At 40.6% G+C, this 18,119-nt stretch overlaps 1 protein-coding gene across 3 annotated transcripts in view; it reads right to left on the bottom strand.

The window, feature by feature from the left end:
• Positions 1 to 978: 978 nt before the first annotated feature.
• numb (NUMB endocytic adaptor protein) overlaps positions 979 to 18,119 on the bottom strand; it is a 122,167-nt gene continuing 105,026 nt past the window's right edge. For 2 of the 3 annotated variants that reach the window (XM_079833310.1, XM_079833311.1), the window contains exons 9-10: positions 17,439 to 17,582; positions 985 to 3,310 (exon numbers count right to left, since the gene is read on the bottom strand). In XM_079833310.1, coding sequence (XP_079689436.1) covers positions 2,553 to 3,310; positions 17,439 to 17,582 — 902 coding nt within the window. In that variant the 3' untranslated portion in view covers positions 985 to 2,552. Of the gene's footprint in view, positions 3,311 to 17,438; positions 17,583 to 18,119 lie in introns of all 3 variants that reach the window. The other variant, XM_079833312.1, reaches the window with a different exon arrangement.

Here is an 18,119-nt window from a genome sequence, read left to right as displayed (position 1 = left end):
CCCGTTAATGCTGTTTTATAAACTTTTTTCCCCCCATTTTGAAATAATTTTCAGAAAATTACGCACAGCATCTACACAATTCTCATTACTGTAATGCGCCTAGATGTTTTATTTGCATGCATTTTTATTTCTGCAACCTTTGTGTATTTTACACGAAGAAAAAAAAAAACATGCAATGATTTCCCGAGGAATCGTCTGTGAAAGCTCAGATGTCACTTATTTTCCAAAGAATTAGACATTAAAGTATTTTGTCCACCAGCTACGCCGAATTCAAATATAATTTTTTTGACTTACTGGAGATGTTTGAATACTAAAGATTATATTTATTCAAAGTTATTAATGCCAAAGATTATGTAAATAGATATTTACCCTAGTCTAGAAATCTAGACGCAGCAACTGTAATTTGCAGCCAGGGCGTCTAGCAACTCTCCATTGGCTTGCGAGCTGGAAAAACCAAACTCTGGTGAGGCCAATCACATCGTGTATAGAGTCGGTGGGCGGGCTTAACATAATGACGGCAGAGTTGCGGCGGTTCCGTGTGCTACTTGTAAACAAAGAAGCTGGTGAACAGCGGTCTTTCGATTCAGCTTTGGCCGCGACTCTGGAAGACTTGGAGTTAAGCTTTTCTTTGAGGAAAGAACGGCACTGAAGTCATTCTTAAGAAAGGAAGATGTGTTCGACTGGATACGGCAAAAGTTTAATCTATCAACTAGCTCTGCTTCACCTTCTTCGTTGCTCTGGTTGGTTGTAGCGCTATCCTATTGCGTGCAGAGGGAATTTGATAGATAACCGTTTATCCCGCCCCTCGGATTGAGCCCTGCCAATGGTGAGTTCCCAGACCCAACATCTGGATGTGGGTCTGGCTTGTCAGGCTATATTTACCCAGCAATGTCTTTTAAAATGTATTTTAAAAGCTTGCAAAAGTCCCACATGAGCATGTTTGTTTCAGCAGTGCAGGTCAATAATTTACACCTGAATAATATGGAAAGAATTTAATAGTCATTGAACTGAAAATACAGTGATACACAATAGAAAATAAGAGAATTATTCAGACTCATTATACTTGACCAGTTAGAGAAAATCATGCCATTAAGTTCCTTCCTCATTTAAAGTGGAAATGGGAGGGACTTGACTAACAGTCCCGTACCCAAACAATGCACTTGAAGTGCATTTGCTGTCCCTGTTCGTGCGCAGGTAAAATATATTAATTCATAGCATAGAATAATTCATAAATCAATATCTTTTCGACACCTTTGGATGATGTTTGAGAAGGCGGCAGCATCTCGTTTGCCTCCCTTGAGCAAGAGCATGCAGGTCATCTTATGATGATGTTTATTTATAATCCTCAGTTCCAAAACAATGTTCACAGATACAGGAATACACAGCAAATCATGAAACGCGTGGAACAGAAGCACACAGAACCGCTTTCCTCTACCACCAACATTTTATTCAATCTTTTAGATTAAATCTTTCGTAAAGAATTGGAATAATACAATGCAATACTTACAAAATGGAATCAAAACCTAAAAACAGGGCCAATCATCTTCATGTCTGATAACACAAAAGTGTTGATGGGATTGCGTGAAGAGCAGAGAACAAAACAAAAAACAAAAAAACATTCACTGCATTTTTAGAGTTGGAACCACAGGAATGCCACATCGACCATAGGTGGCCAGATGATCCATTAGTACAGTGCTCGTGCTAAAATGAATATCTTATAATCGAAATAAAATAAAAGATGACACTTTCAATAGTGTTAAAATTCATTAAAAATGTGCTAAAAAAAATCATAATGATATGTAGGCAATAAAAATCAAAGTACTGATACTATAGTACAAAAAAATAAGCTTAAAATGACAGCATGAAAGATTGTCTGGGACCTGTGCGATTCAGAGGTCCTCAAACCCAGCCGGGGTCCATTTCCATTATCTACAACATCCAAACTATGCATGGGTGCCAGAAGACTAAAACCGAATAAAGAACGAGATGAAAACCATCCCTCACGCCTATATATATATATATATATATATGCTCTTTTCCTGTATGCACACAAAATAAGCCTGCACCTTTGGAAAGATTATTTACAGCTCTTCAGTTAAATTTCAAAGCTATTTAAAATATACTTAATGCATAAAAATAAAGATTTTGGCATTCTCTTGCTTCTTCCTCTTCCGATTGCAAAGTTCTACAAGAACCTTGTGAACCCGGAAAGGCTGTGAAGTGCCTCGTCCTTCTGCTGGGGAGCAGTCATCCAGCCTGCTAGGGGGCGCTGTGAGACGGGTTAGTCGGGTAGAGGGAGTACTGAGTAATATGGGAAGTCCTTTTACCATCATCTTGTCACTCGAATTCATCCTGGACACAAATGCGGCATAGACGCCTGTGTTTTTGGGGGCACCTTCATCAACCCCCTAGTCTCCGTTTGTTCATGTCACGAGCAAAAACCAAACCATGGACGAACAGACAAAGAAATCGAAAGACGGATATGGAGCTGAAGTGGTTTTCGGGGTCGTTCACACAATAGTTAATGTCCATCAACGTCGCTTTGTGTGTCTTTAGAGTTGGATCTCGAACGTCTTGTGGAGCTCGCTGGAGAAGGGGTTTGTGGGCGAAGGAGCGGTGCGCTGCTGCGAGCGGCTCTCCAGTGCGGCCCACTGGGCCTCGAAGGCATCGGTTTGATGCTGCACTGCCACAGACGGCGGAGGTGACGACACCGCCGCCCAGTTGTTAGCCCCGTTAAAAGCGGCATTGCCTTTGGGTGGCTGCAGCGCTGTGGCGTTTGACACCGGAGGTAGGAATGGTTTGCCGAAGGGGCTGCACACGGCCTGGGTGTCAAACTGGCCTGTTGGTGGTGTGGAGAACGGCGAAGACTGAAGCTGCGTCTGGGGCACTGGAACCTGGATGGGTTGAGTTTGCGTGGCGGAACCGAACACGTTGGCCACCATCTGCGAAGGTGTGATGCCGACCACCGGGAAGCTGGGTTGCATGAACGGGATCCCGTTGGACACTGGGAAGGACGCTGGCGCCTGGGCGTGGAATGCCGGCTGGCGCGGGGGTACAGCAGGGACCGCGGATGGAGGGATGAAGGGTGCGGAGGGGGCGGGCACCTGGGAAGGGAAGGGCTGCTGAGCGGGAGGCGTGTTGGTTCTCACGATGGCGGCGGGTTGGTGGGCACGCACAGACTTGGTCACCTCCTCCAGCCAGCGGTCGGCTTCCGATGGCGTGCGTTTGTGAGAGGAGGCAGGTGTGGAAAGAGTTGCGCTTACCGCAGGTAGAGCTCCCACGGCTGGTGCAGGATTTGGCCACTCGCTCCCTACAGGAAAAGAAAAACAAGATGATTTTATTTAAGCATGCCATTTATTCTGCTAGGTTGTTACAGGGCGTTTTCACACCTATAGATTGTTTGTTTTGTTCCGAAACAGGGACTTAATTTGTCGCAATAGCCCTGTTTCCACCGAAATTACCCGGAACAATTTGTACCAGGAACTTTTTTTACAGGAACTATTTACCCCCAGACCTGCTACTGTCTGCGTTTCCACTGCGGTCTAAAGTACAGTGAAGATTAGGCAAATTAGTCTGGTGATGTAGGACTGCACGCGATTGTTCCTCCCAGTCGGCGACAGACAGTAATAATTTTTGCGCGACACTGTCTGCAACAATAACAAGTATGGAGGAGATTCAAGCTGTGCTGGTTTTGCTGGTTATATATGTATTGGTTTACTATAGAGGTCATTAACAAAGCGGCGGTAAAGAGATGAGCACTGATACTAAAGCGTATTCTGAAAGTTTGTAAAGCTTGATTTAAAATAAGACAACGTACTATGTTATCAGCCATTACGGACATTGAGCGTGAGATGGCGAGACGAACGCGTGCCATCGGAGAGAAAGAGCAAGACTGATATTTACTGAACACAGAATGAACCTCGCAAAACATGCCGGTTGAAATAAAATGCGGCGTGAGCTCAACCAATGAGCATGTTCAGCGCCCAAGTCCCACACCCGAAAGCTCCTGAACTTAGAAAAAGTACTACCTCGCGAGCAGGGACTTTCGAAGGGGAAATATTTAAAGGGTTAGTTCACCCAAAAATGAAAATTCTGTCATTAATTACTCACCCTCATGTCGTTCGACACCCGTCAGACCTCCGTTCATCTTCGGAACAGAAATTAAGATATTTTAGTTGAAATCTGATGTCTCTGAAAGTCCTCCATTGGCACAACGCACGGTTCACTCTCAAGACCCTTAAAAGGTACTAAAGACGTCGTTACAAAGTCCATCTCACTACAGTGGTTCTAAAATAACTTTATGAATCGGCGACAATAGTTTTTGTGCGCAAAAAACCCCTAAATAACGACTTACATAGTGATGACGATTTCAAAACAAAGCCTCATGAAGCTTCGAAGCGTTATGAATCAGCGAGTCGAATCAGCGGTTTGAGTCGCCTAATTTCAGCAGTTTGGCGGTTTGACACGCGATCCGAATCATCATTCGGCTCAGTGATTCATAACGCTTCAAAGCTTCATGATGCTTTGTTTTGAAATCGTCATCACTATGTAAGTCGTTATTTAGGGTTTTTTTGCGCACAAAAACTATTGTCGCCGATTCATAAAGTTATTTTAGAACCACTGTAGTGAGATGGACTTTGTAACGACGTCTTTAGTACCTTTTAAGGGTCTTGACAGTGTAGAGTACCATTGAGCCAATGGAGGACTTTCAGAGCCATCAGATTTACACTAAAATATCTTAATTTCTGTTCCGAAGATGAACGGAGGTCTTACGGGTGTCGAACGACATGAGGGTAAGTAATTAATGACAGAATTTTCATTTTTGGGTGAACTAACCCTTTAAACGGAACTTCATTTAGACCAGGGGTCTCCAAACTCAGTCCTGGAGGGCCACTGTCCTGCAGAGTTTAGCTCCAACCCCAATTAAAACACACCTGAACCAGCTAATCAGTGTCTTTCAAGGCCCTAGTTAGAGACTGATTAGCTGGTTCAGTTGTGTTTAATTGGGGTTGGAGCTAAACTCTGCAGGACAGCGGCCCTCCAGGACTGAGTTTGGAGACCCCTGATTTAGACCCTGGTTCCTGCGGTCGAAACACACAGAGTACCACCCCAAAGTTCCTAGTTCCTGGGGAAAGTTCCTGCGGTGGAAACGTTGCATTTTCTTCTTGGTTCGGTTCGCTTTCACAAGACAACCTCTCAAAACGTACCTAAATATGTTCATGTTACGTGCAAGTATGTCCTCTTACTGGTCAGAGTTGCCTCTGCGTCATCCACCAAGATGATTCGCTCCATGAGCTTATTGTGGCTTTATTTGTAACTGTCGAGACACACGCAAACACTATACAAATGTAGCCGTCATTCCCTGTTCAATTATATACTACATTCGTATTAATACTGCAGCAAATTCAAACACGCTCTCTCTCTGCAGGGTGACCTTTAATACCAATTCAAGAAAACGTAAGAAATAAATCGAAGGGAACCTTTGTTTAAAAAAAATGTGTTTGTTTTATTTGGTGTTACATTTGAACTCAAATGTTCTCCTTATACAGGGTTTTTGCAGGTTTCACCAAGTCAAATTTAAGACTTTTTAAGACCATTATGAATGAAATCACTCAATACAAAGGAAATGCAGAATCACAAAATTACTTGCAAAGTAAATTAATTTATTCAAATATCAGTAAACTTGCACTTCCCTCAACTCTCTCTCTCTGTCTCTCTCTCTATATATACTGTATATATATATATATATTTTTTTTTTTTAGATCAAAATGACTGGAAAATGTTTTGTTTCATAATTAGGATGCCACATTTACCATATTATTATGTTAGATGCACAATAGTTACACATAACAATAAAACAAAAAAATGCATAAATCTTATTTGGTATCTTACAAAAAAGGCTAGTCCAGTGGTGTGATATTTAGCTTCAATAACATGATTGCTTAGGAAAATTAAGGCCTGTTTAAAATGAAGTTTAAATTATAAATTATTTTGAACTCAATACTTACAACAATTTAATCGTTTTTAGGCCTAAAAATTTTATTTTGAAATTGTAGAATTTTTTTTAAGACCCTGCGGAAACCCTGTTTTAGATATTATAGAGCCCAGTAGTTCTTGAGGTCAGAAAAGTAATAAAAATGTTATAGAGTCTGGTGTATTTTCACTGAAAAAAAATGACATAAGAAATGCCGCAAATATTTCAGCAAATTTTGAGAAAAGCCGCCGCAGAATCAGTCAGTTTAGGCCACAAAATCTGAAAAAATTCCTGCGAAATCCTGGAGGGACTGGTTTCTCAATGCAACAGCAGATAACTTGCTACCCCAAAAAGCAAATCCATACACCATTTATTTACACAGAATGTATTTTTAAATGTTGAAATATTGAAGCCCAGGGGTACCCAACCCTGCTCCCGTCCTATTTGGTAAACCTGTGTATGGCTGAGCGATTATGCGTAGAACTCTTTACTGCCCTAGTACTTCAGAAATCCCATATATATATACCTTATACATGTGAATTAAACGTGACACAATGGCCTTCACCCACACAGTATGCTAACGCATATCTAGTGCAAAGGACTCATTAATATGCTGATTGAGGCACGGGATGGGTCTGTCTGGGGAGAAAGAGTCATTTGCACCTCAATGACATCTGTACCATTTGCTTCACAGGACAAACGTGCTTTCTACTACATACTATTTATCTACTAGTGTCTTCTAACATGAAACTATGTCATGTTTGGTCTCATCTGACAGCTTATAAACTGAACTGAACAGTGAACTTAATAGAGATATTAAAGTATTGAGGAGAATGTTAACGTCCTTCTCCCCCTCCTGATCACCACCCATTTTCCATAGCTTTTGGTTTCCTGTCAGTTGGGTTTGGTGTTGGTATTCCACTCATGTTTAATGCTTTGCTCAGGGTATAAGGAGGAAAGGGAACGGTTGACTTGCCACTCCCGCACATTGTCAAAGGCTTTTACGGCCTCTTCTGCACAGCAGTGCATTATTTGTGACAACCAAGTCTTCTATGACAGCGGTGTTAATTTTGACAGCAAATTTTAATCTAGTTTTAGTCATAGTCTTTTGACTAAAATGCCATTTAGTTTTAGTCATATTTTAGTCACCTGAATTGTTTTTAGTTTTAGTCTAGTTTTAGTCGACTAAATCTACAGTAGATTTAGCAGAATTGTATTTTTGGTCGGGCCTGGGCAAAAGTGAGCGGGCACTCCAGTCAGTGTCACTGTCAACATAACCCAAAACTGTAGCTACAACCTGTCCACATACGAGCAGCGGTAACAACACACTTTTGACCCTTTATTTCCACTTTTCGAATATTTTCTTCATTTGTATTGAAAATAAACGCCTTTCCGATCTGATATGTGATATGGAAAAGGAAGTAGAGCGAGTTCGGCAAAAGGCGGATTCGAACCTCAGGTCGAATTGCGTCAAAACTTAATGCCACGCACCTTACCCCTACACAGGGTTTCTGCAGGTTTCACCAAGTCAAATTTAAGACTTTTTAAGACCATTGTGAATGAAATTTAAGACCTATAAAGGAAATGCAGTCACAAAATTACTAAATTTATTTATTCAAATTGAACAAATCGATAAACTTGTATCGATAAACTTGCACTTCCCCATAACTCAATCCCACCAGGATATTTTTGGGGTGATTTTTGAGATCAAAATGACTGAATTTGTGGTGGTAATTTGCAGAAATTTAAGGATACCAAATTTACTGTATTATGTATTATGTTAGATTCACAATAGTCACACATGACAATAGAATAAACAAAATGCATAAATCTTGTTCATTTTGGTATCTTGCCATTATTTTGCGGTGAAATTACGAATTATGCAGGATCTCAAAAAATGCATTGTTGATTTTTCATTGTATTTAGTAATCGCGGAGATGCGAAAACTGGAGGACTATTATCTGAAGAATAAAATCAGTTTTATGTGTCTGCAGTACAATCCGAAAGAGACTCCCGCCAATAACACGAAAGCTGATTGGCTGCAATATAAGATGCATGTTAGTCTCATTTGTAGTCGTTATACAGCAAATTATATTTGGACTAGCGAAAGAAAGAACTACAACACCCAGAATTAAAAAGCAAAACTATGGAGTCAAAATAGGGCCACATATATCTGCAAAATAACACAATGTTTTGCAAACAAAAAATATGTTTTGCAAAAAAAAAAAAGTTTTGCAAAAAAAAAAAATAATTTTGCAAAAAAAAAAATAGAATATTGAGAAAAAAATGCTTTTTTGCAAGTAAAAAAATAGTAATTGCAAAAGAAAAGTTACCACTGAGAGGAAAAATAAAGTTTAGCAAAGTAAAACTTGCAGCATTGACTTTGCAACACCTTTGCGCCGCTCCTTTAAATCCGCGTTTCCGTCATCCGTGCCTCTGAGGCGCAAGCTTTCCTTTGCGCTTCATTTTTCTTTGCGCCTCGCTTTGTGTCCCTGATTTGACGTGGGGGAGGGGTCAAGAGGTTGGGGTGTGTACATGGGTGTGTACAAGGGACGAAGGCGCGTCCTTCTCGTTACGTCATCAGCGCGAGCCCCAGACCGTATGGATCTCGAGACCTCTGTGTGTCATTCTGCTGCATATCATCTAACTGTCTTTGAACACAAGAATATATTGGGCATGATTAATTGCATACATTTTTTTAATCATGTGTTTTTTTTTAATTAATGAGTTAAATTGACAGCTCTACTTGTAACACTTTACCCCAACACTGATGATGTGTCAGACAGATTCAAGAAATGATTCCTGATGTAGTTTGGTTAGTTAACATAGCTGAGAGCTGCATGCATGCAACATGGGTATTTATAACCCTTACACCAGAATGCTAGACATCGATGGATCATCCTCTGCATAGAAAGTGAATGAGATTGGGCAAATTAATTGAGACAGCGAGAGATCAGCACAGTTGCTCAGCCTCAAGGGCGAGTGGCCAAATTTAAGTCAGATTGTATTGATTGACGTAACGAGAAGGACGCGCCTTCGTCCCTTGTACACACCCATGTACACACCCCAACCTCTTGACCCCTCCCCCACGTCAAATCAGGGACACAAAGCGAGGCGCAAAGAAAAATGAAGCGCAAAGGAAAGCTTGCGCCTCAGAGGCACGGATGACGGAAACGCGGATTTAAAGGAGCGGCGCAAAGGTGTTGCAAAGTCAATGCTGCAAGTTTTACTTTGCTAAACTTTATTTTTCCTCTCAGTGGTAACTTTTCTTTTGCAATTACTATTTTTTTACTTGCAAAAAAGCATTTTTTTCTCAATATTCTATTTTTTTTTGCAAAATTATTATTTTTTTTTTGCAAAACTTTTTTTTTTTGCAAAACATATTTTTTGTTTGCAAAACATTGTGTTATTTTGCAGATATATGTGGCCCTATTTTGACTCCATACAAAACAAAAAAACATTCTAAAGCGCTGCGGGAGCATTTCAATGAGCATTAGTAGTGTTACATGGACGTAGGAAAATTAAGACCTGTTTAAAATGATTTAAGACCTAGAACTCAATACTTCTGCGAATTTAAGACTTTTTAAGGCCTAAAATTTTGATTTTGAAATTCTAGACTTTTTAAGACCCCGCGGAAACCCTGCTACACTATCACTACTGACAGTTCCTTACGGTGTGTTCCCGGCTTTAAAGAAGGAACCCGCGCTTGGAATTGAAAAGTCTTACCGTTATTTGCGGGCTGATGGATGGGTTCTCTCCCGCGTCAATGCGAGTTTTTAAAAGTCCTTTTTATAGAATTTTGCATCGCTGCAGTTTATCTATCACACAACTGCAAGTTACAGGCTAAGTGAATAGGCAAAAACACTTCACGAACTCACAGGTGCGACATGCATGAGACAGCCTGACACCTAAACGCCTAACACAGCTGTCAATCAAACTCATCAATCATTATGCAAAAACCATAGAATGTATAATTTTTTTTTTTTTTTAATGTATTTGAGATGTTATAATAATTTTGTAAGTACGTTAAAATTATTTAAACAACTGTTATTTAACAAATATTATATTTGTATAATAAACAGGAGGGGCCTACTCATCATAGTGGGCGGGCTGGCTACGCAATTACTCTTCATTGATTGCAACCCGCTCTGAAGCGCCGTCGCGTGAGCCTGCAGGCTTTGAGGATCTTTCCTTTTATCACTGGTGATGTTGAAAGCTAAAGTGATTACAGCTTTCGTTATCTAAATGTTCAGGTTAAATTCTACCTTTTCCTATCAGTTCTAAGAAAGACTTTTACCTTTAAAGAATAAGAGGGTAAAGAAAAACAACAACTTTAACGGCTTCAGATTAATTATATTGGAGTCAGATAAATAACTGAATTATGCACGTCATCCTTCAACTCCTTTTTGTTTCCGATTATTGGTTATTTTTACCTGCCCGCACCCGCAGTATTTAACTGAACACACATCCTGTTATCTGACAGCAGCACTAATTTAACTCTCGTTTCTCTAAGTGGCATGAAAATAATCTGTTATTTAAAAAGTGCTTTTCCACTGCATGGTGCAGTTTGGTACGGCTCACTTTTTGCCACTTTTCCACTGCATGGTGCGGTTCCCTTAAATAGTCCCAGCTCAGTTGAGGCTCCAAGCGTGCAGTAAAAAGTGACGTGTAATGACTCCGAGAGAATCGTCACTACCATTATATGCTTTTGTGACAGTGATATAGCGATTGAGCCCTAAACACGCTAAATACAAGATTAGTTTACCCTTGTGCGCCATCGAGCAAATCAAGTGATGTCGTCATCTGCACTTTGTTGTAGGAGTGCCTAAGGCTGCGTTCACACTTGACGTGTTTTTTTACAAGAAAAAGTTGACAAAAAGCTGGAAGCGTTTGGTTCCAAAAGCAGCCGAGGGCGTCTTTTGTTGCTATAACAACAGCTGCAACAAGAGTGCTGTGTGGTGCAGAGATACAAAATGTGGAGAAAGAGGAAGTTGGCTCTTGCGTTGGCTTTTGAAGTTAACGGCGAGGAGAATGTCGGTTCACAACAACGTTTGTCGGTGCACGACATTATACGGGGAAGAAAACAGTATGGTGAAAACAGTACAATCAGTACCGTCGCAAGGGCTGGGCCAAGTGTGCAACCGCACAGGGCCTCGCGCAAAAGTAAAGTGACAGCTGACTTGATGTAAAGCCAATAGTTAAAGTTCATGTTTTTGTCCTTCAAAATAGTTAATAGTTAAAAAACATAGCTAAAAACGTGTATCGTGATGCTTTATTATTCTGCTTGTTAAAAATGTATCATGCAGTAACTTGCAATAGCCCATTTCTCTGTGTGTGTGACAGTGATTCATGCGCATGCATGTCAGTCAGTGTGGTATCGCACGTCAAGTTCATAGAGCTTTATCACAGTTTATCACAAATTTCAGATTTTGGCCGCCTCTGAAATGGGTCAAATCATTGATATTACCTAAGAAGTTCAAGTAAATACGCTAAAAATGCGCGCTCATTCAAGGATGTGCATTTATTGCATGGACGGAGAAAGCACGGACGCCTGCATTTCATCTGACGGTACGCACAAAAGGTTTTTTATTTAACACTATTAAAGTTAAATAAGCGTAGCCTAACTATAACTCCCCTATCGGAGCATCAGTGAGAGCAATGGCACGGCAGAACGAGTAACGCCTACTCTATCTCTAGACGTTTTAAATGTTTTTAAATCTAAAAACTGCAAAAAGCAACGAAATTGTCAGATTTAGCGCATGTTCACAGAGGAAAACAACTGAAAAACAGCGCTTTCAATACTGTCTGTTTATTTTACTGAAAAAAATGGCTTCAGATGATTCCGTGAGAGAGCAGTCCAAACTCATTCAAGTGGATTCAGGCCGTTTTGCAAACGCGTTTGATCCATTCATAATTTAGAAAATAATTTTAGCGTCAAAATGTGCGCACCGGTGGGATTATAGAAAGATCGTTGTAATTGTGCCGCCTCTACTTCTCGGCATGTAGACGTTTTCAACTACAAGACGAAGAAGTTTGTTTTAAAGGAGGCTGATGGCAGCAAAACAAAATACTGCTAAAAACAAGAGAGTCTTAGGGCGTGTTCACACACATTTGACGTCATTTTTGAAGCTGCCAGCGTCTGTTTTACATTATAATCCTATGGAGTAAACCCTGTTTTCAAAAAAGTTCTCAAAATGTGCGCACCGCCCAGTTCAGTTACACAGTTTAAATTCTTGAACCTAATTCTGTTAAACTAAATATACTATTTTTTTTCTTAAATATCCACATAAACAACAAATTGTTTGTCACTATAGCAACAGTAGACCCCCGTTAATAGGCTATACCCCCAGGCCTCGCACATCACAATCGCACAGGGCCTTGCGGCGGCCCTGCTTACAATAAATTAATCCAGGAGCTCCGGTTGGATGATGCGCGGTTTGCGGCATATTTTAGACTTAACAAAAGTCAGTTTGAAGACCTGCTACAAATCATTGCTCCGACACTAGCACAATTAGTCGATCTACAGGCACCTTCTCCATTTTTGTTGTTGTTATGGGAATGAGTCAGGTCTTGGTACTCGTCATTGGTCAGCTGTCAAAAAGGCGCTTGATATAGGGAGTTTTTAACTTTTTTCAACTTGAATAGACGTTCTGAGCTGCAGATAAAGATGTTGGCGTTTAAAAAAAGGGCTCACAACTTTTTTGAAAACAGGGTTTACTCCATAGGATTATAATGTAACGTAAATTATAATGTAAAACAGACGCTGGCAGCTTCAAAAATGACGTCAAATGTGTGTGAACAAGACTCTCTTGTTTTTAGCAGTATTTTGTTTTGCTGCCATCAGCCTCCTTTAAAACAAACTTCTTCGTCTTGTAGTTGAAAACATCTACATGCCGAGAAGTAGAGGCGGCACAATTACAACGATCTTTCTATAATCCCACCCACTTTAAAGCGGTGCTAACTACAGTGGAAAACCAAACCGAGCCGTGCCGTACTGAATCTAACCATGCAGTGGAAAAGCAAAGCGACTAGCGAGCTAAGCCGTACCATAATGAGCCATACCATGCAGGGGAAAAGCGCTAAAAGAGCGCTCCTTTTACAATCACTGGAGCTGTCAATCAAATAGCGCGGGTTTGTCACTCGTGCCAAAACTCACATAATAATCAATGAGGCTGTCTACACTTCACAATCAATCTGTTACTGACATTGTGTTTTAACTGTTAGGGATGAAAGCATTCGTGAGAGTGTAGAAATTTAGTTGCAATGAGATCTCCATGTTGTCATCTCTGAATTACAATTACGACATGTGAATGCCACATACAACTCTATATATTTTACCCTATATTTTGCTGCAATCATACATTTTCAAATATTGACATAAATATTAGACTGTGGCAATGACTGACTGATCAGCTGCAACTACAGTTAGCAGCTAAAGTCACCAATTTTGTGATTTTTGATGGATGCACACATTTCATCTCATGCAATTTTGAGATGAAAGTATGCAGCGCACAGTATGAGTAATGAGTTTCTCAGCACCTATTCTGCATGGTCAGCACAGGAAGCCCAGAAGTCTTACCTATCTGTGCTGTGGTGGGGGCTGTGTTTGGGGTCTTGGCCCAGGGGTTAGTCTCTCGGACAGGCAGAGGGGGCGGCAGCACGGGTGAGTTAGCTGCAGCAGATACAGTGACACTAGGCGGCGGGAAGGCAGGAACTGCACCGTTGACTACAGCAGCAGACAGGACGTGTAGATTAGAGACAGAGCCGGACACAAGCAAGAGTGCTGACACATAGGCATGCACACATGCACGCACACGCGCACGCGCACACGCACACGCACACGCACACGCACACGCACACGCACACACACACACACACACACACACATTAGGGATTGAAAAGACTAGATGATTAGTTCTGCCACTAGTAAAGGTGTTGGGTCTGTATTGACTAGCCTTGGATCACATGAGCTTGTTGTATGGTGCAATAATTCCTCTGTCCTCAAACTGAGTGACATAAACTTTGTATTAGTAATCCAGATGGTTGGCACATTTTCTGACTAGTTATTGATGAGTATATCTATACACACGTCAGTACACACACATTCTTGAATATGTGGTTTACAGGGACTATCCATACACGTAATGGTTTTAATACTCAACAAACTGTGTATTATACCCTCTATACTAACCCTCCTCCTAAACCTACCCATCACACACAACTTTCCGCATTCTTTGTATAACAAAAAACACAGTTTAGTGTTTACACAGTTTACAAGAAGTGTCCTCGTAATCCATGTTTACTTTGCAACTCCCTTTGTCAATTATACACAGTTGTGTCCTCATAAACCATATATACAAGAACACACACACACACCACACACACACACCACACACAACACACACCACACACCACACACCACACACCACACACCACACACCACACACCACACACCACACACCACACACCACACACCACACACACACACACACACACACACACACACACACACACACACACACACACACACACACACACACCCGTTCAGTGCTTGACATTAACTTTTTTGCTCACCAAACACTGTGGCTAATGGTTCTCCAAAGTTACTAGCCACAATTTTGACAGTGTTACCATGGGGAAAACTATATACTATATACTGTAGATATTGTTAATATTATCTTATAACTTGTCAACAGGAATGTTAGGCTGCTGTCACTTTAAGACCTGACGCACGGATCCATTATACTGTTATGTTTTCTTTCTCAACTGTTTACATTCACTTAAAACAAAACTGACTGTGTTTAAGTGAATTCTCACCAAGACTGGCATTTTGACATTATTTTGTGTGTGATTGACTGTTTATTAGGGGTGTAACGATAATCAAACCGAACCAAAAAACGTGATACACCACCCACGGTTCGAACCGCGATCCTCTCATGTTGAACCGATCGTGCCCCGCCCCCTGCTGCCCCAGCCCAGCTCTCACTTCACCTTATGCCACATTATTTTTCTTCCTTGATATTTGATTAAATACTTTTAACAACTAATAAGAGCTGTATTTTTTTTTACTAAATATTATTATAATAATGTTATTTAATAAATATACACTAACTAAGGGCATGTCACATGACTTGGGTGATCGCTCAAGCTCAGTGCCGCCGCTCCCACCAAGCGCTGCGCATAGGGCACCAAGTGCTGAGGGGGCACCACAAGAAGACCCATTGTTCTGAGTGGGAAAAGCACTTTGTCCCGATTGAGTATCTTTGTCCCGAAATTTGTCTCTTTCACCTTAGAAAACCAAACTTTCATGTCCTGTCAGCCGTCATACTGTGCTCGTAGCACACACACACTTCAACTGCATGCGCAAACGTGGCAGCGCGCGCTGTATATCGCTTCATATATTAAAGGGATAGTTCATCCAAAAATTTAAATTAACCCATGATTCACTCACCCTCAAGTCATCCAAGGTGTGTATGACATTCTTCTTTCAGACAAATAAAATCTGAGCTATATTAAAAATGTTCTGGCTAATCCAAGCATTATAATAGCAGTAATAGCTGCTCTGTTTTTGAAGTCCATAAAAAATGCATCTGTCCGTCAGTGCTCCACGTGGCTCCGGGGTGTTAATAAAGGCCTTCTGAAGCGAATCGATGCGTTTGTGTAAGAAAAATATCCATTTAAAAAAAAAAAATTTAAACTAGGAAACTGGGAAAACTAGATGACATTTGTCTGACAAGAGGTAAAATAAATAGCAGAAATACTGTTGGGTTTCTCGAAGAAACCGATCGTTTCGTGTCTTAAGACATCAATGTGTTGCCATGAGCCGCATGGTTTAATAAGGATTCGTATGTCTATGTGTTTTTACTCTCATTGCTCTCATACTCTAAAATATCCCATGCATTGACATGCATTAAGAGTTAAAAATCTTCATTTGTGTTCTACTGAAGAAACAAAGACACTTACATCTTGGATGCCCTGGGGGTAAGCAGATAAACATAAAAATTTAGTTTTTGGGTGAACTATCCCTTTAAGCGCAAGAGAAACTACGATCATGCAACGCAAGTCATGAAATAAAATAAAGTATCAATAAATCGCGTAACAGGTACGCCCGTGTGTGAGCTGGGAAGGATTTGCATGCATTCTGTGCTAATCAGGAGCAGTGATTCATTAACAGTTCATGTTGTGTATTTGCCATGGTAACTGTTGTCTCCATAACCCCAAAATGCCACTTTATTTTCACTTTATGTTATTTTTTAAATAAATTTGAAATTATATTGTAAATTTAAATTAGTGTGGTGGCTACTTCATTGTGTTACAAAAATTGCTATTTAATAGCTTTAACTTACAGGCCTATTTATTCCTAATCAGTATTAGTCATATTTATACAATTTATGTGTTTATGTAGGCTAAAGTGGGACATTACTTGTGTGTGGTCATTCATTTTTGTGGAATAAATTAGCTTGTTTGTTTTTTTAGCTAGTCTAGACTAGTCTACAGTGGAGGTATTTATTTCATTTACTCAGGTATGCTAACTGCTCTAAAGAAAACGTGAAGCCAAAAATCAAAAAATCCAAATCCAAATCCGTGACGTGAACCGAACCGTGGCATAGGTGTCTCGTTACACCCCTAGTGTTTAAGCGCAATAAGCAGCGGGAAAAAAAGAGAGGCGGCTTTATGTGCGCGCCCTTTGGGTGTGAGCACAAAATCTGTTGGAATTAGTAAAATTATGTGCAATACATTTGTGCAATTCAAGACCTGTAACACCAACAATATTCATCCGGAGCAAATGAAACGAGTGAGTGAGGGGAGGAGGGTTTGTGTGTCACTCGCTGTCGGAGAGATGAGAGAGAGAGAGAGAGAGAGAGAGAGAGAGAGAGAGAGAGAGAGAGAGAGAGAGAGAGAGAGAGAGAGAGAGAGCAGCTGGTATCGTGTGTCTATTCTACGGAAAATGAGTATCGGAAGCGTTTCAGATATTTCAGTATTGATAAGTATTGAGAAATCTATATTTTTCACACTACATTGCTCTTAGTTTATTATTTCAGATGCCTTTTATAAAAGACTACAATTGAAAAATGTACATATTAAATATCAAATTCAACCCATCAAAGTGGCTAGTAGGAGTGACCGCATTACACACCACTGCTGAAATACACAGGTTGGCGGATGTTAATGTCAAGCCCTGCTACTGTACAAATGTCTGGGGTCAGTATTGGGGGGGGGGGACGGGGGACTGGATATTACATTATACTATATTTATCTCTATATTTTTGTGTATTAAGAAGTTACATTTTTTGTTTTTAAAAAGGAAAAGTTGCATGTTTAGACTCATTCCCTTTAAACAGGCAGATACAGACGCCTTAAGGTAAACACTGACCAGCTAACCAGTTCAATGTAAAAACTGGGAAGCCGTAACACACACACAGACTCCTTTCTAAAGTGCTGAGAGTGTGAGAGTGAAGCTGACCTGGAGCAGAGGGCGACTGCGGTGAGGAGGTGGGTTTGGGCATCGGTGCTGAGGAGAACGGGTCCTCTGGAGGCCCACTGAAGGTGGATGTGATCTGAGTGCACAGAGAGCTGATGCTGTCGCTCTCACCCTCCACCTCTGGCACTGACAAACACACAGGACAACATTCACTATCTACATATCCTAAAAGGACCTCACTGCCTTGGAGGCAACAAAACAATACTGTTAAGGCTTTAGGAACAAGGAGAGAAGGAGAAAGAGAGAAGGACGTCCAATATTGTAGGGCTGGGTTGAAAATATTGAAGCGTCAATTTCAACTGATTCTCATTTTGATGAACGGATAGCGATTCTTAAACCCTAAGAATCAATCTTTTAGTCTACGATGTTTTCAGTTGATGAAAGGACAAAACTAAACATTATTTGTAGTGCGCCTCCCATGCAATAAGCTTTATGCTTTGTTGCTTTTGATATGAAACAATGTCTCATCTTTCAATTTCTTTAATGTAGCGTGACATTTGCCGCAGTTCTAAAAAATAAAATAATGACTTTATTCAACAATCTCTTCTCTTCCCTGTCACTCTCTTGCATTGTTCCCATTGTTGGGCAATTCACCCTTCGCCGCAAGTTTGATTGACAGGCGATCTGACCAATCACATCGCAGAATCTGCCGTTTTGTCCAAC

Source organism: Gobio gobio (genome assembly GCF_949357685.1).
Source record: "Gobio gobio genome assembly, chromosome: 13".
Lineage (NCBI taxonomy): Eukaryota > Metazoa > Chordata > Actinopteri > Cypriniformes > Gobionidae > Gobio > Gobio gobio.
Note: the sequence above shows the minus strand (reverse complement) of the source record. Positions and strands in the feature narration are given on the sequence as shown.